At 39.1% G+C, this 26219-nt stretch overlaps 1 protein-coding gene across 5 annotated transcripts in view; it reads right to left on the bottom strand.

Moving 5' to 3' along the window:
• PLCH1 (phospholipase C eta 1) overlaps positions 1-26219 on the bottom strand; it is a 254393-nt gene that overhangs the window by 87236 nt on the left and 140938 nt on the right. For all 5 annotated transcript variants that reach the window (XM_060394436.1, XM_060394445.1, XM_060394448.1 and 2 more), the window contains exons 3-6: positions 22656-22802; positions 20451-20693; positions 7134-7264; positions 2923-3093 (exon numbers count right to left, since the gene is read on the bottom strand). In XM_060394436.1, the coding sequence (XP_060250419.1) occupies positions 2923-3093; positions 7134-7264; positions 20451-20693; positions 22656-22802 (692 nt within the window). The remainder of the gene's footprint in view (positions 1-2922; positions 3094-7133; positions 7265-20450; positions 20694-22655; positions 22803-26219) is intronic.

Raw genomic sequence — 26219 nt, 5'->3', positions numbered from 1 at the left:
AAACTGGAAATGGGTAATCACCTGCCAGGAGCAGAAGTCACAGAACAGTGGCTTCTATTTTGCCCAACTAAAATTTGCTGATTGAATGTCAATATAACAAAAGGAGGAAAAAATACGTGCCCCTTAGCAAGTGATATCCACTACTGCTGTTCAGCTAGATTGGGTAAATTCCACCAGCACAAATGAATTTGAAGTCAACATCTTTAAACATTTTAATTTTTCACACTGTTGTGCTTTCAAATATCTCTGTCAAAGGGCTTTCACATTCATCACCCCTATCAGTTTTCAATCTGACACTGTGAGGTAAGGAAAGTAGGTATTAACTCCCCTTTTTACAGCTTAGGAAACCAAGGCTCAAAAACAATATTGATTGGCCTATGTAAGATTCTCCAACCAATAAAGCTTACTGAAACTAATACAATATCGTAAAGCAATTATCCTCGAAGTTTAAAAACCAAAAAAAAAACAACTTGCCAGATGTAAAATGCAGATCTTCTAGACCCCTCGTCTAATGGTCTCTCTACTATACTAGGAAGGGTTCTTCTGATGAGAAAGCAGGAGTAGTTACAATTGCAAGAAACAGGGTAATAGAGATTTAGAAACGCATATTCTCTGGGGGAAAAAAAATTCTTCTATTACTCCATTCCCATTTTCTACTTGTCTTAGAGCTAACTTTGTTAATGGAGAAGCTCAGCCTTTGCCAAATTATCAAACTAATTTAGTAACTGATTATGATAAAACATTTTGCTAATACTGTCTGGCTTAATCCTTAAGAAAGCAACAATGAAATTTATAAATCTGTTATGCCTAAAATGTATGTGATGGTGGTAATGGAACAAAGTAAAATATTACCAGGTCTAGTGTCTTTTTTCTGACACCACCGAATCTCTGATTCTCTGACACCAACTGGGTTCCAATGATGCAGTTCAGTTCTGACACTGACCACCTGGAGTTAGCATTAGACCTCACAAGACTCAGGCCCACAGGCTGCCCCTATTTCAGATGCCAGCCACAAATGAGGTGCTTAGGCTACCCCAGTTCTACCTGACCTATTAACAAATTTGGGAGTTCTGTCAAGGAATAATCAGAACTGGAAGTGGGTTAAAACTAAAAACAGATTTTAATCAGTTAACTACTGAAAAAAGGGGAAAGGAGAACCCAGTACAGAACTGATTCAATTTTGAATACAAGCAGAGATTTACAGCCAAGGAACAGGGATCAGAGGAAGAAATCCCAGACAGAAGTGGGGATTATGGCTACCTAGCCTAATAGGGTTCTTCCTGAAACGCAGGCCAAGGTGATCAAATATCACCAGGACATAGTGGTAGATGAAGAATTTTATCAGACATCGAAGGTGACAAGATGTCAAGGATAGAGATTCTTGTTAAACAGACTTAAGAATTATTGCTACAACTGGATTCTTAAGGGCAAGGCCAAACGATGGAACCCAGTAGAAAAAGTGGCTCCAAAGAGCCTGCCTAGAGTTTGTTTAGTTAAGGAGAAAGTCCTTGTCAGTTCCTGTGACTCAGTTTCTAAGATTTACAAGAATGACTTATGGAACTCAGAAAGGTGCTTTAGTTCTATTACCAGTTTATTATAAAGTATACAACTCAGGCACAGCCATATGGAAGAGATGTATAAGGAAAGGTGAGAGGGAAGATATTTACCAATGAAGTACTATTTTGCTAGTTGAGAATTATGTCATAGGGCAGATGAATGGATAAAGAATTTGTGGTACCTATATACAATGGAATATTACTCGGCCATAAAACAGACTAAATTTGAGTCAGTTCTAGGTGAATGAATCTAGAGCCTATTATTCAGAGTGAAGGAAATCAGAGAAAAACAAATATTGTGTATTAAAGCATATATATGGAATCTAGAAACAATGGTACTGAAGAACCTATTTGCAGGGCAAGAATAGAGATGGGGACGTAAAGAATAGACCTGTGGGCCCAGTGGGGAAAGGAGAAGTGAAGTGAAGTCGCTCAGTCGTGTCCGACTCTTTGTGACCCCATGGACTGTAGCCTACCAGGCTCCTCCCTTCATGGGATTCTCCAGGCAAGAGTACTGGAGTGGGTTGCCATTCCCTTCTTCAGGGGATCTTCCCGACCCAGGGATCAAACCCGGGTCTCCCGCATTGCGGGCAGACGCTTTAACCTCTGAGCCACCAGGGAAGCAAGGGTGGGATGAATTGAGAGAGTGGCATTGAAACATGTGTTAGCATACATAAAACAGATCGCTAATGGGAAGTTGCTATGTAACACAGGGAGCTCAGCTGGTGTTCTGTGACAACCTAGATGGGCTGGGGGTGGGGGGAGCGAGTTTCAAAAGGGAGGAGACATATGTATACTTATGGATGACTCACATTGTTATATGGCAGAAGCCAAGACAACAATGTAAAGCAATTATCTTCCAACTAAAAAAAAAGAATTATGTCATAGGAGACTTCCCTGGTGGTCCAGTCAGACTCCATGCTCCCAATACAGGGAGCCCAGGTTTGATCCCCAATCAGGGAACTAGATCCCACATGCTGCAACTTAGTAAGTCCTAGTACAGCCAAATAAATAATTTTTAAAAAGAATTACATCATAGTTAATAAATACCTAGCTATATTACTAACATAAAGAAAATATCACTATAGTACCTAAAAGGAAAAACACCAGACAGTAGTCACCACTTTGTGGAAAAATATGCATATTTAAGGTTAAAAATTATGTATGTGTTCAATTTACTAATTCAATTTCTCTAAAGCTGCTGGGAACACATTTTTAAAACCTCATAGATAAGATTTTTTTGGAATTGTGATATCTACCCTTCTAACTTAAATTTAAAATATACCTACACTCAGCCCTAAGAGAAACCCATGTATCTTTCACAAGTATTTTTAAGTAAACGTTCAGTGCAACAGTCTAATGATACCTTTTGTTCCACCTTCAAAAACTGAGCCAGTTCTTCCACAGTTAGATGATCTTTCTTGTCACTGTAGCTCAAAAGCAACAGATAAAGGTCTCGTCTCAAAGACATCATTTTGTAAAACACACAGAATTCTTCAAAAGTCAGAGTTCCCTGATTCTCATCTGTATCAGCTTCCTGAAAGAGGCATAGAAAAAATAAAGCAGTAAGAGTTTGAAATAGGAAATTCAGCAGTGGGAAATAATATTTACAATAAAAAGCTAATGCCCACTTTGCAAATGGTAAACATGTTCTTTTCAAGAACACATGGATCAATTTAAAAATTGACTATACATTAGGCCACAATAATGTTTCAAATTATAAAGAATCAACTTTATAAAAACGAATTTCTCTGACCAGAGTAAATTTATAAAGCAACAAAGAAAGCTTAAAAAACTTTGTCTGGAAACAACCATTTCTAAATAGGAAATTAAACAGAAGGAAACACATGCACCACGTATTAAAACTTGTGTGATGACACTAAAGCAGTAGTTAGAGGGGAACTTGAAGTTTTCAACTTATTAGAAAGCAAGGTAAATTAAAATCAGGTGAGCTAACAATTCAACTCCAAAAGCTATTAAAAAGTTAAGCTAAGGAAAATAGAAGGAAATAACTTATGAGCAAAAGAAGAAAGCTAAACAAAATAGAAAACAAGAAGATATAACATCAAAGGTGAGCAATTAAGCCAAAAGCTGGTCTTTTGACAAAACTAATCAAAGAAATCTTGGAGAAGATTAATCATAAGCAAAAGAGAAAATACATTCAATATATCATGAAAATACTAGTCTCTTATCAGCTTCTAAACTGTGATTCAATCAAATGTAACTTTTACCTATAAAAGAATTTCTTAATTCTACATAGATAGCTTATTGCTCTTATAGCCAGCAGCATCACTGGTACCTCCCTGCCTGAAAAATCCATTTGCACTTATCTCTAGTTGAAATTATTTGCTCCTAGTAATTATTGAGCAAGGATCTTTTACCATGTACCTGCTTTCTGACTGGCTGGATTTGTCATAAAACCATAAAACTACTGGGAATATATAATGAGTAACCAATCCATTTATATGTTCTCTATTCTAAGTGAACACAGTTGTAAAACTAAACAAAAACTGACAGGGGATGAATGGCATTTTGAAATACATAGATTTTGCGACATATAGTCAGCTGGTATGTGGTTTTAAACATAGCTTTGAAAGTCAGTGTGTATAAAAATATATCTTTTTAAACTCATCTAACTTTGCGTCAACTATGAACAAACACTTAGACCGATATTTACATCACACAGAATTTCTTTTTGAGGCTGATTGCTGTTTCCTTCTGTCATTTTAAAAGCAGTGATAGACTGATCTACAGAATACCAACAATTTTGGTGTTTCAGGCTCTTGGCTGTAGTCTTTGCATCCTAAGAAAGTATGTCTAATGTTCATATTTCTGCTGTAGTTTTTTCAGAATTTATAACCCTGGATAGAGAGATTATACATTTTTCAAGATTTCTTTGGAAATGCCTAAACCATTAAGAACAGTACCACTCTGAGGTTTTAAGCAATAGCCTCAAAGACTTCAAAAGAAGCTATCCATACCCTAACAGATTACTTTTTAAAAATAAGTTGAATCTTGCACTGCAACAAGAAGGCAAAGAAAATTCCAGGAAGGATTTAATGTCTTTACCAGCAATTCAGTAAAAAAAAAAAAAGAAAGAAAGAAAGAAAGAAAGAAAGAAAAGAATATGCTCCTTAAAATAAAACTAAGATTCTTGTTCCCATTACTCCACCCTGAGCTACATGCAAAATCTATGGTAGAAATAATCTATATTTACACTAGAAGCCCAGCTACTTCTCCAGTCACTCCTTGCTTGAGAAGTCTTTCAATCTTTAAATTCAAAGTCACAAAAAGAGACCTTAGTGCTTTCTTAAAACATCTCCAAAGTAGAAGGGAACCTTCCTACACTGTAGGTGGGAATGTAAATTGGTGCAGCTGCTATGGAGAGCAGTATTGAGGTTCCTTACAAAATTAAACACTGAGCTACCATATGACCTTGCAATCCCAGTCCTGGGCATATATCCAGAGAAAAACATGATCCAAAAGGATACATGCATCCCAACATTCATTGCAGGACTGTTTACAATAGCTAAGACATAGAAGCAACCTGAATATCCATCAACAAAAGACTGAATAAAGAAGATGTGGTACATATATACAATGGAATATTACGCAGCCTTTAAAAAGAACGAAATAATGCCATTTTCAGTAGCATGAATGGACCTAGAAAGTGTCATACTGCGTGAAGTCAGACAGAGAAGGAAAAATACCATAGGATGTCCCTTATATGTGGAATCTAAAAAGAAATGATACAAATGAACTTACAAAACAAAGAGAATCATAGATTTAGAAAATGAACTTATGGTTGCTAGGGGAAAGGGATAGTTAGCGACTTTGGGAAAGTCACGTACACATTGCTATATTTGAAATGGATAACAAGCAAGAACCTACTGCATAGCACATGGAACTCTGGTCAATACTATGTGCCAGCTTGGATGGGAGGAGGGTTTGGGGGAAAGCGGATCCATGTATGTGTATGGCTGAGTCCCTTCGCTGTTCACCTGAAACTACCACAATATTGTTGATTGGCTATACCCCAATACAAAAAAATAAGAATTTTAAAGTTTTGGGGGAAAAAAAACTTCTCTGAAGTATTAACTCTGAAACTCACAAGACTTTTAACAGAAACATTTCATGGTTTATCCTCAAAATACGTGTGCATTAGAGACAAAAGGTGTCTGAAGAGGGTTAAAAATACAGAAGTAAAAATAAGTCAAAATTGAATGTTACTTCTCTTACTTCCAAAAAGTACTCCCAGATCATTATTTTTGTAAGTATAGACTTTGCCCCCCTCTATAAGTGTGCCCTCTCTGATTTAATCAGGGCTCTCTCTCCCTGTATGATGAACATCTATGAAAAGGAACAGATGGGAGATGGGGCTCACAACAGGACAAAAGTTAGGTGTCACAGGGAGTGCCAGGAACATGGTGAACCTTTCCATGTAGTTTACAGACTGTTCACTCTGTGACAACTCAGTTCACCTCCAAAGTCCTTCTCTCCATCTCTAGTTCCTTTCATACTGTGTCTCATTCCTTCCTCTTCTTTCCTTTCTCTTCAGTGCAATGGGACCAAGTTCCCACAGTGCAAACTATCTCCAGCTTCCAAGGACAGGACCACAGGATGTGTAACTGTAAGAGGTCACAGATCAAAGCCAGCCTCCATCTTCCATTCACTGTTGCAACTCACCCCTCATGTCATTTCCGCCCTTACCACCTCTGATAATAGGAGGTCAGAAAACAAAGGGAGCAAAATGCATTAACCATAAAATATAACCCTCTTACTTAATTTTACACATAAAAAATATGAACTACCTACTCACTTAGCAAATTACTACAACACATGAATTAGGTATATGACTTATCTTCAAATAAAAGCCTTTCCAAAATTAATGTTCTAGGAATTACTAATAATTGAACACTCTCTTTGCACCAATCTTAACTTAATAGAACTCACTTCAGCATCTTAGATGGAAGACTGAGTACAATCTGAGCTGGGGGACACAGGATAAATTTGGGTCTAAGAATTTTCCTCCAGGACTTTCAAACAGGGAAAGAACATCTCATCTAACACCAACAAGCAGTGGAGTGAATTTCTGGAGAGCTCCCTAAATGGCAGGAGTGATACAGCACTTCCAAATCTTAGGGATTCTAAAATCCTCAACTCCTCTGAAACAAAATAGAGGGCTCTTGAGGAGTTCCACAAGTGCTAATTTTTCACACTATTTAGTCCTTATTCTGATCCTCATTACAGACCATGAGATTGATAGATGAGATCTTATCCTCTCCAAGGGACTTCATCCTATTTACCCCATTATTAAACTGTCAAGTAAAGTGCTTATAATCACTCTGAAAATGGCAAAAATAACACATTTTAGGAAGTGAAATTGTGGATGCATGTTAAGTTTGGGAAGTTTTCTCTGATGAAATAAAATGCCTCTGTCTTCAAAGAAAAACAAAACAATATACAGCAGGTAATATTAGCTTCCACCAAGACAAAATAGCCTTTTGAAATATCTCAGTATACCATTACCCTCCAAAGTGTATTTTACGTAAGGTCAATCCCATTGCGAAAACATACCTGAAACATTTGTCTGACTTTTCTTCGGGGCAGATTGACATTTAGTTTGTGCATCAATTGGTGTATCTCTTCAATGTTCAATAAGCCATCGCCATTCTTATCAGCTTCCTCAAAGGTCTGCTTCACCCACTTGCAGAAAGGTCAAGGAAACACTTGCCACTTACACTGTCATCAAAATAAAAACTAATTCCACAGAAGGAGGTTGATCATTAACAACAAACTTGAGAAGAAATTCTTTTGAGGAGACCCCACAACCCACAGGCTCTTAGTGAGTTACTAACAGTGACAATACCACTAAGAATGGTGAGAGGAGGATACGTGGATGTGATTCCCTTCACTGGGAAATGAGGGTCAGATCATATCACCCGGGAAGCTTATTTCTTGGGCTGGCCAAAAAAGTTTGGTCAGGTTTTTCTGTAGCATCTTATGGAAAAATCCAAATGAGCTTTTTGGTCAACCCTATATCTCTAAGGAGAAGCCCCAGCAAGATGAAAGGAGGGGCAAAATCCCAGTTAGAATCAAACCCCATACCCACCAGAGATGCTCAGAGGGCTCAAATAAACCTTGGGCACACCAGGACCCAGAGAACACACAGAGACGGAGACAGAATTGTGTCTGAGTATCTCCTGCAGAGGTACAGGTCAGCAGTGGACTGCTGCAGGGGCAGGGGCTCTGGGTGCAGTAGACCTGGCTATGGCATAAGCCTTCTTGGAGGAGGTCGCCATCAATCCCACCATAGAGCAACCAGAACTTACACAAGACTGGGGAAACAGACTATTGGAGGGCACAGACAAAACATTATGTGCACCAGGACCCAGGAGAAAGGCACAGTGGCCCCACAACAGACTGACCCAGACTTACCCATGAGTGTCCAGGAGTCTCCAGTGGAAGCATGGGTCAGCGGTGGCCTGCTGCAGGGTTGAGGGCACTGAATGTAGCAGTGCCTGCATGGTACCCTTTGGAGGTCACCATTATCTTCATTACCTCCACCATCGTTTGACCTCAGGTCAAATAACAGGGAAGGGAACACCACCCTGCCCATCAACAGAAAATTGGATTAAAGATTTACTGAGCATGGCCCCAGCCATCAGAACAAGACCCATTTTCTACCCTCAGTCGGTCTCTCCCATCAGGAAGCTTCCATAAGCCTCTTATCCTTCTCCATCAGAGGGAAGACAGAATGAAAACCACAATTACAGAAAACTAACCAAACTGATCACATGGACCACATCCTTGTCTAATTTAATAAAACTATGAGCCATGCCATGTAAGGCCAACAAAGATGGATGGGTCATGGCAGAGAGTTCTGACAAAACGTGGTCCACTGGAGAAGAGAATGGCAAACCACTTCAGTATTCTTGCCTTGAGAACCCCACAAACAGTATGAAAAGGCAAAAAATGGGACACTGAAAGATTAACTCCCCAGGTTGGTAGGTGCCCAATATGCTACTGGAGAACAGTGGAGAAATAACTCCAGAAAGAATGAAAAGAAGGAGTCAAAGCAAAACCACCACCCAGTTCTGGATGTGACTGGTAATGGAAGTAAAGTCCATGCTATAAAGAGCAATATTGCATAGGAACCTGGAATGTTAGGTCCATGAATCAAGGCAAATTGGAAGTGGTCAAACAGGAGATGGCGAGAGTGAGTGTCGACATTCTAGGAATCAGTGAACTAAAAGGACTGGAATGGGTGAATTTAACTCAGATGACCATTATATCTACTACTGTGGGCAGGAATCCCTCAGAAGAAATGGAGTAGCCATCATGGTCAACAAGAGAGTCCAAACTGCAGTAATTGGATGTAATCTCAAAAACAACAGAATGATCTCTGTTCATTTCCAAGGCAAACCATTCAATATCATAGTAATCCAAGTCTATGCCCCAACCAGTAATGCTGAAGAAACTGAAGTTGAACAGTTCTATGAATACCTATAAGACCTTCTAGAACTAACACCCCAAAAAGAAATCCTTCTCGTTATAGGGGACTGGAATGCAAAAGTAGGAAGTCAAGAAACACCTGGAGTAACAGTAAATTTGGCCTTAGAGTACAGAATGAAGTAGGGCAAAAGCTAACAGAATTTAGCCAAGAGAATGCACTTGTCATAGCAAACACCCTCTTCCAACAACACAAGAGAAGACTCTACACATGGACATCACCAGATGGTCAACACCAAAATCAGATTGATTATATTCATTGCAGCCAAAGATGGAGAAGCTTTATAGAGTCAGCAAAAACAAGACCAGGAACAGACTGTGGCTCAGATCATGAACTCCTCATTGCCAAATTCAGACTTAAATTGAAGAAAGTAGGGAAAACCACTACACCTAAATCAAATGACTTACGATTATACAGTACAAGTGACAAATAGGTTCAAGGGATTAGATCTGATATACAGTGCCTGAAGATCTATGGACGAAGCTTCGTGACATCGTACAGGAGGCAGTGATCAAGACCATCCCCAAGAAAAAGAATTGCAAAAAGGCAAAATGGTTGGCTGAGGAGGCTTTACAGATAGCTGACAAAAGAAGAGAAGCTAAATGCAAAGGAGAAAAGGAAAGATGTACCCATTTGAATGCAGAGTTCCAAGGAATAGCAAGGAGAGACAAGAAAGCCTTCCTCAGTGATCAATGCAAAGAAATAGAGGAAAACAATAGAATGGGAAAGACTAGAGATCTCTTCAAGAAAATTAGAGACACCAAGGGAACACTTCATGTAAAGATGGGCACAATGAAGGACAGAAATGGTACGGACCTAACAGAAGCAGAAGATATTAAGAAGAGGTGGCAAGAATACACTGAAGAACTATACAAAAAAGATCTTCATGACCCAGATAACCATGATGGTGTGATCACTCATCTAGAGCCAGACATCCTGGAATTAAAAGTCAAGTGGGCCTTAGGAAGCATCACTATGAACAAAGCTAGTGGAGGTGACAGAATTCCAGCTGAGCTATTTCAAATCCTAAAAGATGATGCTGTGGAAGTGCTGCACTCAATATGCCAGCAAATTTGGAAAACTCAGCAGTGGCCACAGGACGGGAGAAGGTCAATTTTCACTGAAAGAAAGGCAATGCCAAAGAATGTTTAAACACCACACAACTGAACTCATCTCACATGCTAGTAAAGTAATGCTCAAAATTCTCCAAGCCAGGCTTAAACATTATGTGAACTGTTAACTGCCAGATGCTCAGGCTGGATTTAGAACAGTCAGAGGAACCATAGATGAAATTGCCAGCATCCATTGGATCATCGAAAAAGCAAGAGAGTTCCAGAAAAACATCTACTTCTGCTTTATTGACTATGCCAAAGCCTTTGACTGTGTGGATCACAACAAACTGTGGAAAATTCTTCAAGGGATGGGAATACCAGACCACCTGACCTGCTATTGAGAAATCTGTATGCAGGTCAGGAAGCAACAGTTAGAACTGGACCTGGAACAACAGACTGGTTTCAAATTGGGAAAGAAGTATGTCAAGGCTACATATTGTCACCCTGCTTATTTAACTTATATGCAAAGTACATCATGAGAAACGCTGGACTGGATGAAGCACAAGCTGGAATCAAGATTGCTGGGAGAGATATCAATAACCTCAGATATGCAGATGACACCACCCTTTGGCAGAAAGTGAAGAACTAAAGAGCCTCTTGATGAAAGTGAAAAGGAGAAGGAAAATTTTGGCTTAAAACTCAACATTCACAAAACTAAGATCAATGGGATCTGGTCTTATCACTTCATGGCAAATAGATAGGGAAATAATGGAAACGGTGATAGGCTTTTATTTTTTAGGGCTCCAAAATCACTGCAGATGGTGACTGCAGTCATGAAATTAAAAGACAGATGCTCCTTGGAAGGAAAGTTATGACCAACCTAGATAGCATATTAAAAAGCAGAGACATTACTTTGTCAACAAAGGTCCACCAAGTCAGTGAAGTGAAGTTGCTCAGTCGTGTCCGACTCTTTGAGACCCTATAGACTGTAGCCCACCAGGCTCCTCTGTCCATGGGATTCCCAGGCAAGAATACTGGAGTGGGTTGCCATTTCCTTTTCCAGGGGATCTTCCCAACCCAGGGATCTAACCCAGGTCTCCTGCATTGCAGGCAGACACTTTAACCTCTGAGCCAGGTTTTTCCAGTGGTCATGTATGATGTGAGAGTTGGACTATAAAGAAAACTGAGTGCCAAAGAATTGATTCTTTTGAACTGTGGTGTTGGAGAAGACTTGTAGAGTCCCTGGGACTGCAAGGAGATACAACCAGTCCATCCTAAAGGAAATTAGTCCTGAATATTCATTAGAAGGACTGATGCCAAAACTGAAACTCCAATACTTTCGCCACCTGATGCGAAGAGTTGACTGATTTGAAAAGACCCTGATGCTGGCAAAGATTGAAGGCAGAAGGAGAAGGGGACGACAGAGGACGAGATGGTTGGATGCCATTATGGACTCAATGGACATGAGTTTGGGTAAACTCAGGGAGTTGGTGATGAACAGGGAGGCATGGTGCGGTTCATGGGGTCTCAGAGTAGGTCACAACTGAGCGATTGAACTGAACTGATACCTCACACTACACGATCTTTTCAATTCCCTTTTCTCAGTTCCACTCTTACATTTAGATATTGAGACCATTTTGTTTAATCTCCTTATTGTTCAAATGAGGATATAAAACTAGAAGAGAGGGAGAAATCTGGTCAGAATTAGTAAAAAGAACCAGGTCTCAACCCCATGTCTCCTGTAATTTAGTCTATCTCTATTTTCTCCTACATAGAATGCTGTCTCTACACTGTTCTTCTTCCTATTACTAGCTTTGACGGTTCTTAACTAATAGACCCAACTTCTAAACCAAGGGCAGGAAAAGGAACAATAACCTGATATGCTAGAGGTTGCTTTAACATTCAGTTAAGATAGTAGGTGCCTGAGAATATGAGTTTAGATGTGAAGGGTTTATATCTTGTTAATTGAGATTTTAAAAGGCCCCCAGAAAAATGAGTATTGGATTTTTTTACATAGTGAGGAAATATAATAAAATAGTAACAAATGGGTGAGTTTTAAATTCCCAGTTACATTTTAGCAGAGAACTTTTTTTATTGTATGATTCACAGTTGTTAGGGGTTAGATTACAGAAGATAGGACTGTTATGTATATTTGAAAAACCAAGGACTTCCCTAGCAGTCCAGTGGTTAAGACTTTACCTTCCAATGCAGGGGGTAAAGGTTTGATGCCTCGTCAGGGAGCTAGGATCCCACATGCTTTGTGGCCAAAAAAAAAAAACAGAACATAAGCAGAAGAAATTTCAGAAGAAATATTGCAACAATTTTAATAAAGACTTTAAAAATGGTCCACTACAGTTTTTCCAGTAGTCATGTATGGATGTGAGAGTTGGACTATAAAGAAAGCTGAGAGCCAAAGAATGGATGCTTTTCAACTGTGGTGTTGGAGAAGACTCTTGAAGTCTCTTGGACTGCAAGTAGATCCAACCAGCCCATCCTAAAGGAAATCAGTCCTGAATATTCATTGGAAAGACTGATGCTGAAGCTCCCACACTTTGGCCACCGGATGTGAAGAACTGACTCATTGGAAAAGATCCTGACACTGGGAAAGACTGAGAGCAAAAGGAGAAAGGGGTGACAAAGGATGAAATGGTTGGATGGCATCACTGACTCAATGGACATGAGTCTGAGCAAACTCAGGGAGACAGTGAAGGACAGGGAAGCCTGGTATGCCGCAGTTTATGGTTGCAAATAGCTGTAAATAGTCAGACATGAATTAGCTATTGAAAAACAACAACAACAACAAATTTTTTTTAAAAAGATCCGCATCAAAAAATCTTTTAAAAAAAGAAGAAAGAAAAGAAAACCAAACTCAGCTTCAAAATTCAAAGGATAATGAAGAGGAAAAGAACGAAGTTGGGATTAGGTCAAAGGAAAGTCAATGAAAAATATTCATCAAGCAGGTGACCTCAGACAGAAAGATTTTCATTTAAGTCAAAATATTAACTGACCTCTTAGTAGTAACTCAGAACATTTCTATTTTTAGGTAATTCAAATTATGAATACAGGAGATTATACCTTAGAAAGAAAATAAGATAGTCTTATTTCTCCTAAGGTTAATCAGAAGTGATTTTCCACTGTAAATATCTGTTTCACATCTTGTTCCCTTTATAACATTTGGGACTAACCAGGCCAGTTCTTTCAAATTCAATTGTTCCTCATAGAGTTCAGGTAGGACCTCATTATATATGATACCTGGAAGCTAAAGGGTGACACAGGACCCAGGGGGAAAAATAAGTGAAGAATCAAGAGTAAAACATTTGGACCAATCACTAGTCAGAACCTGAATCTTGTTGTGTCTGTTTTCTGGGCCTACAGTGCCCATTGCATGAGCTTTATTTCTTTTGACCATGAACACTGCTCTGTGCCCCACAAAATACTTGGTCAGAATTCAAAGAAATTATTAAATGAGCCCAAGGACAGCAGTATTTTTACCCTTTGATGCTAAACTTCTTTACCAAAGCAGCTTAAAGACTTCTCCAGGGAAGAAGCAAGGACAAACAAACCCTAAGCATGAATATTCTGCAGAAACAAACCCTTTTGGATGAGCCTGTGTCTGCAAGGCCTTCAGTATCAACACATGAGCTGGCCTGGACTGTTGGTTTAAGGGATCTAGGGTTACTAAGACAGAAACAGAAGTAGACTCAGACAAGTAATATACACTAGTTCTGACTTCATTCTGAACTGGCCCTATGACAGTGGGCCCTATGACTTATATTACCTCTTGGGGTTTCCATTTCTTCATCTACAATGTCAGCAAGCACAACTAGATGACCTTGAAGCCCCTTCCAACTCTAAGATTCTATGAAAGAAACACCATTCTCTCAGTAACAGTACACATGGTATAAGATACGATATAACTGCTGGTAAAAGTATTCTGATACCCCAAAGTTGTTCTTCATAATTAACACATGAGTGCCCAAGAAAGCCCTGAATTAATGACTCATAGCCAATACACGATAAATTTAAGAAAATAAATAGCAATTTTACAAAGAAAAACTAGGAAAGTAAAAACTGAATGAAAAGTTCTGGCCTAGTATTTTTTAATCAAAAAACTTAAGGAGAATGTAAAGCATTGAACAGTACTATTTAGTTCAGGGGTAGGTAAACAGGCCCCTGAAGAGGGCCTCATAGTATATATTTTAGGCTTTGCAGGCTATTTGGTCTCAGCTGCAAATACCCAACTGTGCTGCCACAGGCAATACATAAATGAATTGGCATGGTTATGTTTCAATAAAATTTAAGGATGCTGAAGTCTGAATTTCATAAAACTTCATGTGTCAAAAAATTTTATTCTTCTTTTGATTTTTTTCAGCCATAGAAAACCCATTCTTAGCTCAGGAGGCCATGTAACAGGAAGGGAGGGCCGTATTTGCCCAACAAGCAAAACTCCAAATTTACAGGGAAGGTGTAAGGCTTCAATTGACAACATCCATAAAGGACTGCCTGGAGTCTTCTAGAGGTAATAATTTCCCTAGTGGCGTCAAGAGGTAAGGTGGAGGAATCACAGAGACGAATGATCTGATGGAGGAATATGGTGAGGCTTAGTACCTAAGCATCATCATCTTTGTATGCTGTGGACACTGTGTTTTTAGATGTCAATCTATCTGAACAGAAAAAGCAAAAAGTCTGCCAATCCTTATTCCTCTCTAGCAATAACAGCAGCAGCTACTATTTATAAAATGCTTACTATGAGCCAGAGAGAATTCAACACACTTTGTATATAACCAACTCATTTGATGGTCACACAGTGAGACAGGGTAGGCCCCATCATTATCATCATCAACGTGTTCAAGACTCTGAAGCAAAAGAGTTTAAGTAACTCCCCTAGTTACACAGTACACGGCAGCTTTGGAGCTGGAGCCCAGACAGGGCAGCACCAGTCTCAGTCATTAATCACAACACTGTGTTTCTTCTGATAGACACAGGTACCACATCTACCTCCATTCAACATGGCCATACTGCAGAAATCACCTGAATTTCATTTTACACTGAATAGATTTTATTCATGCAATCATTTAAGACTCATTATTCTCATTATTCATTCACAGTTGAAATTTTTAGGTCTAATTGAAATGTAATAATAATGAACATCTCAGCTCTGTTCTCCCCAGTTAATGTAATTAAATGTACATCTAATCAGGGATGTCATTCTGATAGTAAGACATTATCTAAACCCTGATAGTAAGACATTATCTAAACCCCTATCAAATTCTGACAAATCTCTTTGAGAATGGTTCCCTGACTCAACATAAATTTCCCTATTTTTGACACCAGCTTCCTCTTCATTATTCATTAATTTCCTGTTTCTTTTTCTTTCCTCACTGATATAAACAGCAACTATTCTATATTTCTAATAAAATGATTCCTCTGTGTGATTCTAGGGCACGCTCACTTTCCAGATAGCATATTTTCAAAATATGCAATTCTTCAGCTGTCAATGAACTCAAATATGAAAACTTTCTACTGCTAGTAAACATGAACAAACAAATCAGGTTCAAAAACCTACTCATCTAAAGTAGTATAAATTTAAACTAGAGTACTATAACTTTAGAATATTAAATGTAATCCTCAAGATAACCACAAAGAAGACAGCTATAGAATTTACATAAGAAGAAATTTATATAAAAAGAAAAATAAGAAATTAAGGAATTTATTTTGCAACCAAAAAAAAAAAAAAAACCCCACATAAAAAGAGGATGGTCTCTTATTAGTCAAGAAATAAGAGACCAAACCAAGATATAAGGCATAAAGAAAACAAATAGCACAATAACATATTAACCCTTATCAATAATTATTTCCATGTAAATCATTTAAACTCCCCAAAAGACAGATGGACAGGATAGATTAAAATTCCTGACTGAACTATATGGAAACTCACTTGCGTTCCAAAGACACAATCAGGTTGAAAATGAAAGGATGAGAAAAGATATTCAATGCAAACCATAACCAAAAGAGAGCAGGGATGGCTATACTAACATCAAACAATGGACTTTAAATCAAAACAGGCTGTAAGAGACTGTCGTTATGTATTAATAGAAGTCTCAATACAACGAGAAGATATAACAATTATAGACATGCATGTATCTAATGACAGACCATCAAAATACATAAAGCAAAAACTGAGAAAATTGAAGAGAGAAAGTTTTACAATAATACTTGGAGACTGCACTTACAATAATGGATAGAACAACCAAACAGAACTAAGGAAATGAATTTAAACAACACAATAAATCAACTAGATCTAACAGACATGTATAGACACTCTACCCAACAGTAACAGCATATGCATTCTTCTCAAGGACATATGGGACATTTTCAGGATAGATTACATTTTAGGCCACCAATGAAGTCTCAACAGATTTAAAATGATAGCAGAAAGAAGAAAATAAGAAAGACAAGAACAGATATGAAGTGGAAAAACAACTGAGAAAAACAATCAGTGAAATCAAAAGTAATTTTTCCAAAAACATTAATAAAAATCAACAAACCTTTAGTTAGACAGACAGAGAGAAAAAAAAAGACTCAGGGTCAAAAAGATTAATAAAAATCAACAAACCTTTAGTTAGAGAGAAAAAAAATAAGACTCAGAGTACTAAAATCAGAAGTGAAAGTGGGGACATTACTACTAATTCTACAGAAACATAACGGACTATAAGATACCACTATAAACAATTGTACACCAAAAAATTGGATAACCTAGATGAAATGGACAAATTCCTAGAAATATTAAAACTACCAAGACTAAATCACAAAGAAATAGAAAAATCTGAATAAATCTGTAACTAGTAAGGAGATGGAATCAGTAGTCAAAAATCTCTCAACAAAGAAAGTCTCTAGACTTGATGGTTTCTCTGGTTAATTCTACCACATATTTAAAGAACAACAAACACCAAAAGGTCAATTTTTCCCAAAAAATTAAATTGGAGGAAACACTTTCTACCTCATTCTATGAGGACAGCATTACCCTGACACCAAAGGCAGAGAAACACACTACAAGAAAACTATAGACCATTATCTCTTATTTACACTGGTGGAAAAACCCTCAACAAAATACAGTTGACCCTTGAACACCATGGGTGTGAACTATGTGGGTTCACCTATATGTGGATTTTTTTTCCGATAAATAAGTACTACAGTACTACATGCACTGCAACTGGTTGAATCCACGGATACAGAACCTCAGTACAGAGGGCCAACTATAAAGTTATACTCAGATTTTCAGCTGCTCAAGAGGTCCGCACCCCAACTCCTACACTGTGCAAGGGTCAGCTATACTAGCAAATACAATTCAGCAGCATATTAATAGGACTATACACCATGACCAAGTGGGATTTATTCCTGAATACAAGGATTATTCAACACATGAGAACTGATCAATGTAATACACTGCATCAACTTAATGAAGAGAAAAGCCACAATCATCTCAGTTGATGCAGAAAAAGCATTTGACAAAATTCAACACCCTTTCCTGATAAAAACACTCAACAAAATAGGAATAGAAGAAAACTACCCAAACATAATAAAAGTTACATATGAAAAAAACATAGCAAATATTACACGCAATAGTTAGAGACTGAAAGCTTTTCCTGTAAGATTAGGAACAAGACAAGAATACCTGCTTTCACCACTTCCGCTCAACAAAGTACTGGAAGTTCTAGCCAGAGCAACTAGGCAAGACAAAGAAATAAAAGGCATCCAAATCAGAAGGGAAGAAGTAAAATTATATGTTTACAGATGATACAATCTTACATGTAGAAAACCTTAAAGACTTGCAGAAGAGTAAAGCAATACCTCCCTTTTTACTAATTTGTTTTGCTTTGAACTGGGCTTCCCTGGTGGCTCAGATGGTAAAGCGTGTGCCCGCAATGCAGGAGACCAGGGTTAAATTCCTGGGTTGGGAAGATCCCCTGGAGAAGGAAATGGCAATCCACTCCAGCACTCTTGCCTGGAAAATCCCATGGATGGAGAAGACTGATAGGCTACAGTCCATGGGATAGCAAAGAGTTGGACATGACTAAGCAACTTCACTTTCACTTTTGCTTTGAAAAAGTTACTTTCCATAAAATGTTTATATGTAATAGTTTATTGTAATTTTTAATGAGCTCTTTTTTTAATTCTCAGACTTAATTTCTTATATGAGAAATATCAGTAAATGGAGCCCACATTAAAACTCTCTCGAGTCTTCAGGTTCTAAAAATACAAAAAGGGTCCTGAGATCAAAGTCCAATTATATTAATTTCTCTTGTCAGAGTTGGTTTAGAAATGGGCCCACAATAGCATTTCTGGCCAATGATGAGAGGTAGTCTTCTGTGAAACTCCTGGGAAGTTTTTCTTCACTTCTAAAAAAAAAGGAGGGGGAGGTTTATGAGAAGAAACTTTGCTCCCTCTGGGTAAGGTTTCTCTGTTTGGAGCTGTTGCAGCTCTTTGACCAACGGGTAGCCAGTTAATGGACCAAGCCAAAATTCTGAGAATGGCAGAACCTAGATCTCTTCTAATGACATTACTGAGCTACTGAATTAACTCTACCTCAGGTCTCTTGTTCATGAGAAAATGAATATTCTTTATTGTCTGAGGCACTGTTAGTATGGTTCTGTGGCTTGCACAAGAAAGCACTCATTATTTGGTTTTTTGTCAAATGTAAAGGAGTTAAGAACCAAACTAACAACAAAAAAGCATACAAAGTTCATTGTTATATGTTTTGTTCACTTATGAATCCCAGTTGGATTTACCTGCATGCTGTGAATATTGATGAACACATCGTGGCTCATCAGCTTAGATCTTTGCACTGTCAACATCCTTTCATGGGTTGACTATTTCCACCCTGCTTCAACAGTACCCTGGGTGAAGATTATAGCTCAAGCAGCACAAATCTACCACTGCTCTGGAAAAAACTCAGGGTGGACATCCCAGTGACAGCAGGAAAGTAGTGCTAATTCCTACAGGGGGAGGGAGAAACATGCACTTTAAGACCATTCAAAATGTGAAGAAGGGAGCCAAAGCAGTCAATGAGTCTAACACCCTCACTTTACAGATAAGGAAACTGAGGCCAGAAAGGCCATGCATGTCACATGTCCAGGGGGTCCCAGCAGAAGAGGTGCCGGCAGACTAAGCACACTAACCATTTATCCTGTCAGTGCTGCAGGACCAAAGATTGGGTTCAATCAAGAATGAGAATCAGAATTTTAATCAAGAAACTCCAGTTTCTTGAACAATTTAGACAGGGTTCAGTTCAGCTCAGTCGCTCAGCCGTGTCCGACTCTTTGCAACCCCATGAATCGCAGCACGCCAGGGCTCCCTGTCCATCACCAACTCCTGGAGTTTACCCAACTTATGTCCATTGAGTCGGTGATGCCATCCAGCCATCTCATCCTCTGTCGTCCCCTTCTCCTCCTGCCCTCAATCCCTCCCAGCATCAGAGTCTTTTCCAATCAGTCAACTCTTCGCATGAGGTGGCCAAAGTACTGGAGTTTCAGCTTTCGCATCCTTCCTTAGACAGGGTAAATATAAGTAAAAAATAACTTCCCTTTAAGGATCAATCAGTTCAGATTCCAAACTCTAAATTAAGAAGAGAGAAAAAGGAGGAAAGAACTTAACAGCTGGTATATAATTGGAACTCGAGAAAAAGTGTTTTGTAAGACGTATGTGCTCAGTTGTTCAGTCGTGACCGACTCTTTATGACCTCATGCACTGCAGTCACCAGGCTTCTCTATCCATGGAATTTTCCAGGCAAGAATACTGGAGTGGGTGGCCATTTCCCTCTCCAATGGATCTACCTGACCCAGGGATCAAACCTGCATCTCTTGTGTCTCCTGCCTTGGCAGGCGGATTTTTTACCACTGCACTGCTTAGAAAGTTTGTGATGAAATTTATGAATTTGAAAAAGAAAAAAATAGGTGTTTGTTAAACTAGACTGACTCTATGACAAAGTGGGATTTCCTCTAACTCAAATAAACATGTTGCTGGTTACTTCATCTCTCTTAGGAAACTTTACGCTGCGTTTGGAGACCTAGCAGATTATGAAGCTAAATCTAGTCTCCTCCAAAGAAGTTTGCTCCTGAGTTCACGTAAGCTTAAGTTTCTACATGTTCTACACATTCGTTTACTTGGAGTGGGGGTGAGGAGGGGGCAGAAAGGTGCTAAGGGTAAAGAAGAAAGACAGCAAGGAAAGTGGGTTTAAGCCTCAAAATTATGGGGAAAAGTATAGTCTAATCCACATACAGACACAGAGACACATACAGAGTGCAGAATTCAAGTTTTAGGGAGGATATTGGTCGTGGGTCCTCTGCCTTTTGGCAAGAGAATCTTCATCACTGATGCCAGCCATGAGGTACTTGAGGCCTGTGATCCAGGTGCGGGCCTCCTCGGGGTTGGAGGTGATGAGGTCCAGGGACTCCATGTGGTTGCCATGGTAGATGGTGAAGCAGCAGCTGGGATCAAAGTTCCCCTCAGCCTGCCTGTGGAATATCTCAGACTGCCGACCCTCGGTGACTTTGTAAATGGAGTCAATAAGTACTGTGAGGAAAGTGAGGAAAGTGCAGTTACCTGGCAGGTGAAGATATGTGTGCAGATTAAGAAAAGTAAAATCATCTTAAGATTTTAAAATAAAATTAATTGTCTGTGAATTGTCTAGACAAGTGAAAAGTCCAAATGCGCAGTACAAGCTTTATCATTTCCCGCTAGCAAACTTCTCCATGTACTACTTAACCCTCCTGGGCACTCAGACAATACCCTCCCAGGCACTGGGTCAGGAAGTGTTAAAATTTATGATAGGAAGACAGATAAGCCCAGCAGGCAAGAAGACTGGTAGAAAAGGGGGATATGAATACATCAAATGTATAGTTTATACATTTATGCAAGGAAAACATACAAAGACCTAGAGCCGACTCTGATGTTTTACAATATGCATATGACAGCAGTTAAAATTGAAGGAAAAAAACATTTGCTGACAACCAAATAGCATAGATAAATGTGATTTGGATTGCAGCTGTAAGGGTGAAGGCAGAGCAGAGCTTGAGAGGTGGAGGGGAATACAAGATGGCCGATCAGGGAAAAGAGGCATAAAGATACAGAAACATTAGCCCCACTCCAGAGATGCTGGACTGAAAAGCTCAGGAAGGAGAGTAATGGGAGACAAAGCTGGAAAGGCAGGTAGAGGCCAGATTACGAGGAGCTGGAGTGACAGTGCAGAGATTAGCATTATTTAGGTGGTGGAGCAACACTGCAGGTTCGGGTCAGAGGAACACTTGCAGAGAGGATGACTTTGGATTAAACACTACGTTCTGTTTGTTCACTTGCCTGTTTGGGGGCATGAATCAGAAAGTTGTAATCTTACTGATTGCCCATATACACCATCCATGCCTCTGCTCTGCCTTAATGGCAAGTCCCAATTTTTCTTTCTTTCCACTCTTGGGGAAATGAGCCTCTGACCATTGCAGGGCAAGTTCCAGTGGAGCTAAGCCACTGGGGTGGCCCCACTCCGGTCTCCTGTAATGGCTTTAGGTGTGGGAACATAACCCACTTATAACCAAGGAGACATGCATTCTGCTTGAGGGAAGGGTGTGGAATGGGGCTCTTCCCTCTTGAAAAGGAAGCACTGGAAAAGAAGGTCCCTTTTCTGCATCTTCTTGAAGCCTGTCAGTCGTGAAGCCATGTTGCTGCTGCCTCAATTACAATGTCAGTGCAGAAGGCAGAGAGCCAAGAGTGCTCAGAGAGACAGAACTAGATGCTCAACGTCCCAAAGCTGGCGCTAGCAAGTCTCACTTGTTAAGTGAGAATAAATTTGTATATCACGTAAGCCTAATTTAGTGGAGGTCATCTGTGACATGAAGAGGAAAGCATCTTCACTGGTCAGGGCAGAAGAAACTAGCAAATGGAGCTTGGTTAGGAGATTTTGCATAGGCCTCCAGAAAAATAGAGACCCTGGATGAAGGAGATCCATGTGAAAACAGGAGGAAGGAGCAGATGAGAGAGATGCTCCAGGGGACTCAGCATGGACTTGAAACTGAGTGTAGGATTGGGAGAGAGGCTTTATGGAGGGGGCAGATCAAAGCTGTTTTATTTGATATCATTAAAACAATTTTGTCAATCCATTCGTCAGTTAACTGCACACAGAATATGTCAAAACAGTTTAATCCGATTGGATTTGTGACTTCCTTTACTTTTTTATAGGAATATAAAAGGCCTCAAGCTATAAAACCTCATATCCCAACTAAATACAACATGTCTTCAATATAGGATAAATATTACCTTCAACAGTACTAGTGGACAAGAAAACTTTTTATGGATTTAAATTTCCTGATGAATTAACAAAAGCAAAAATGGTCATCACTTATTCTGTCTCTGCACATTCTCTAACCACTGGCCCCTGAAAACTTGTAAAAATATGAAAGTTTTACCAACTTCCACAGAGCCCATCCAATAGAAGCCATGTGTTACTGGGTCAAGTCAAGTCAAGAATTCAAAAGCTAGCATTACTTTTTGCCTTCTCACTCTTCCTAGAGGGTCTCCATCGGAGGCGGGTCCGGTGTTCATCCAGGTAAAAGAGCCGGACGAGCCCCTTGGTCCCACGCTTCAGCTTGATCATCTGTGTCCCAGACTGCATTACGCTCATGCATCTTTCAACTGCAAACGAGATTGGAGCACAGTCAATTCTCACACAGTGCACGTGCATCCTGGTGTTCAGAGACACTGTGAATGAAGCCTCTGATTCACATCCCCAAGCCTCCAAGAGCCAGGAGACAAATTGAGAAGAGGTAACCTGAAAACAGAGTTGTTAAAGAATTGGTTTATCAGGCTTAAGCCAGAAAAAAGCCTCACTGATGGAAATAAAATTCTACTTCTAGATAAACAATGCATGACCATTGAACAGTGTATCTTTTTTTCTAACTGGTAACATGCTTTTTGGTATAAAACCAATAATAAATAATTTGACACTTGAATATACATTCATAAAGCAAGTTTCAGACTTTATGTTAAATCTCGTGAGCTTTAATCCAGCCAACTATAAAATCATCTTATGTTAATGCTTCCAAATGCAATTAACAAAAACATGAATGGCAAAATGTTTCAACAATCATTGAAGTTGCATATGGGTTCATATTATAATTTTGTATATGCTTGAAAACAGCTAAGTAAACATTTTAAAATGTGGTCAGAAAAAAAAATCAAGTTTGCACAAATATAAAATATTTGTTAAGGAATTTGGCTGCCAGTATTTTCTAAGTAGAGAAATAACTTGTTGATTGAACTCAGGTAAAATCCAACTCACTTACTATCCAAGGTAATACTTTCATTTAAACTCTCTGCTTTGAGATGAAACTTGATGGCAATGAGCATCTTTTGCTGATGTCCATTTCCTTTTCTTCGTTAATAGTACCCACATTTCCTTTGGAAATACTTATTTTCCCATCTTCTGTGCCTATGGTGACCTGTGAACCATCCCAAGCAAGAAATGGGCACCTGGCTTAAGTGGAGAGCAAATCTGGCTCCCTTCCAAGAAAGAGAAATCCTGAGTAGAGCACTGAATGAAAACGGAACTGAGTCATTTCAAAGGCCAAAACTTCAGAGAAGCACCTGGTTGGACACTCAAGATGTTACAATTGTCACAGTTACCCTTCCTAAAACTGGCAAATTATTCAGTTTTTCCCCTTGATTCTCCAAGTTATACAATACTCTTCCAAATGCCCTTTTCTCATTGCATCAGCCAGAAACTGCTTCTGTTTCACTAACACACCAGCACAGATGTAACCATTGGAGAACCAGAAACAACTAACTCTGAGCACCTACCTTATCAAGCAGCATGCTGTTAGATAAAAGAAACGTGGTAAACAGAACTCCAATGTTAGACTGCAGCTTCTTTGGCTAACTTGTCATTATATCAAACAGGAAAGAATTTGATCCCAGAGCTTAACACAGTATGCACAGAGTTCTCAAAGTAACTTTAACATAACCAACTTTGACCATTTCCTCCATGAAGAGCCTTTTCTTCCCCCAAAGAAATCAAGAAAAAACTGTGCAAAATTAAATATATTTCTAGGACTTGATATTGTAAGAAAGGTGAAGTACCGGTTGCTCTTACTCCTTTGATCTGACATATCAAATATGCAAGTAATAAAATATTGCTTAAGAAAAAAGCATGTAAATTCAAAATGTTTACTTTGAAGCACAGAACAAAATTTGAGATTTGATTTCACACACATTAGTAAATTTCCCCACCACTTAGCACCATTCATTTAGGTCATAAATGTCATGGATTTAAATTATTGACAGTCACCCTGACCATCTCATACCAACAGTCAGAGGGAGAACAGAAAACAGTCCGTTTATCAAGATAAAATCATCAAGTCTAACCAAGCAAGTCAAAACACCCAGAAAAATCTGTTAGAATTTCTTTGACCTCTGACATCAGGTCACATCAATAAATATTCACAGAGTCACTCCCTGCTCCAGGCACAGGGTTATATAATGAGGTAAAGCAGAGAACAAGGAGACTTTGACTTAAAGAGTTAAATTTTAAAAGAATGAAACCTATAAAAAGATAACTTACAAATAGTAGTTTAGGACTGTGGTTAAGAACACAATTTGAATCCAGACAGCCTGGGACAGAATTCCAAATCTTGCACTTGCTTGTATGAGCTCAGGTTCATTATTTTATCCCTCAATGCCTCCATGCCCCTCCATGACTTGCAGCCTTGTCATGGCAGAGGGGCGAAGGTAACTCAATGAAGCTATGAGCCATGCTGTGCAGGGCCACCCAAGACGGAAGTGTCATAGTGGGAGTTCTAACAAACTGTGGTCCACTGGAAGAGTTAATGGCAACCCTCCGGCATTCTTGCCACAGAGAACCCCATGGACAGTATGAAAAGACAAAAAGATGCGATGATAGAAGATGGGTCCTCCAAGGCAGAAGGTGTCCAGTATGCTAATGGGAAACAGCAGAGGGCAATTACTAATAGCTCCAGAAAGAATGAAGAGGCTGGGCCAAAGCAGGAATGACTCTCAATTATGGGTGTGTCTGGTGGTGAAAGTAAAGTCCAATGTTGTAAAGAACAATATCGCATAGGAACCTAGAATGTTAGGTCCATGAATCAAGGTAAATAGGATGTGGTCAAGCAGGAGATGACAAGAGTGAACATCAACATCTTGGGAATCAGTAAACTAAAATGGACAGGAATGGGCAAATCTAGTTCACATGTGATTATATTTACTATTCTTAAAAGAAATGGAGTAGACTTCATAGTCAAAAAAAGAGTTTGAAATGCAGTACTTGGGTGCAATCTCAAAAATGAGAGAATGATCTGTTTGTTTCCAAGGCAAACCATTCAACATCACAGTAATCCACGTCTATGCCCCAACCACTAGTGCTTAAGAAGCTGAAATTGACCATTTCTATGAAGACCAACAACACCTTCTAGAATGCCCCCCCCAAAAAAAAAAAAGTCCTTTTCAGCATAGGAGATTGGAATGCAAAAGTAGGAAGTCAAAGAGATACCGGGAATAATACGTAAGTTCAGCCTTGGAGTACAAAATGAAGCAGGGAAAAGGCTAACAGGGTTTTGTCAAGAGTGTTTGTCATAGCAAACACCCTCTTCCAACAACGCAAGAGACAACTCAACACATGGCCATCACCAGATGGTCAGTACTGAAATCAGATTGATAATATTCTTTGTAGGCAACGATAGAGAAGCTCTATACAATAAGTAAAAACAAGACCTGGAGCTAACTGTGGCTCAAATCACGAGCTCCTCTTTACAATTCAGACTTAAATTGAAGTAGGGAAAAGCACTAGACCATTCAGGTATAACCTAAATCAAATCCTTATGATTATATAGTAGAGATGGTGAATAGATTCAAGGGATGAGATCTGGTAGACAGAGTGCCTGAAGAACTACGGATGAAGGTTTAGAACTTTGTACAGGAGGTGGTGACCAAAACCATCCTCAAGAAAAAGAAATGCAACAAGGCAAAGTGGTTGTCTGAGGAGGCCTTACAAATAGCTGAGAAAAGAAGCGAAGTGAAACGCAACGGAGAAAGGGAAAG

Source organism: Ovis aries, chromosome 1, assembly GCF_016772045.2.
Source record: "Ovis aries strain OAR_USU_Benz2616 breed Rambouillet chromosome 1, ARS-UI_Ramb_v3.0, whole genome shotgun sequence".
Classification (NCBI taxonomy): Eukaryota; Metazoa; Chordata; class Mammalia; order Artiodactyla; family Bovidae; genus Ovis; species Ovis aries.
Note: the sequence above shows the minus strand (reverse complement) of the source record. Positions and strands in the feature narration are given on the sequence as shown.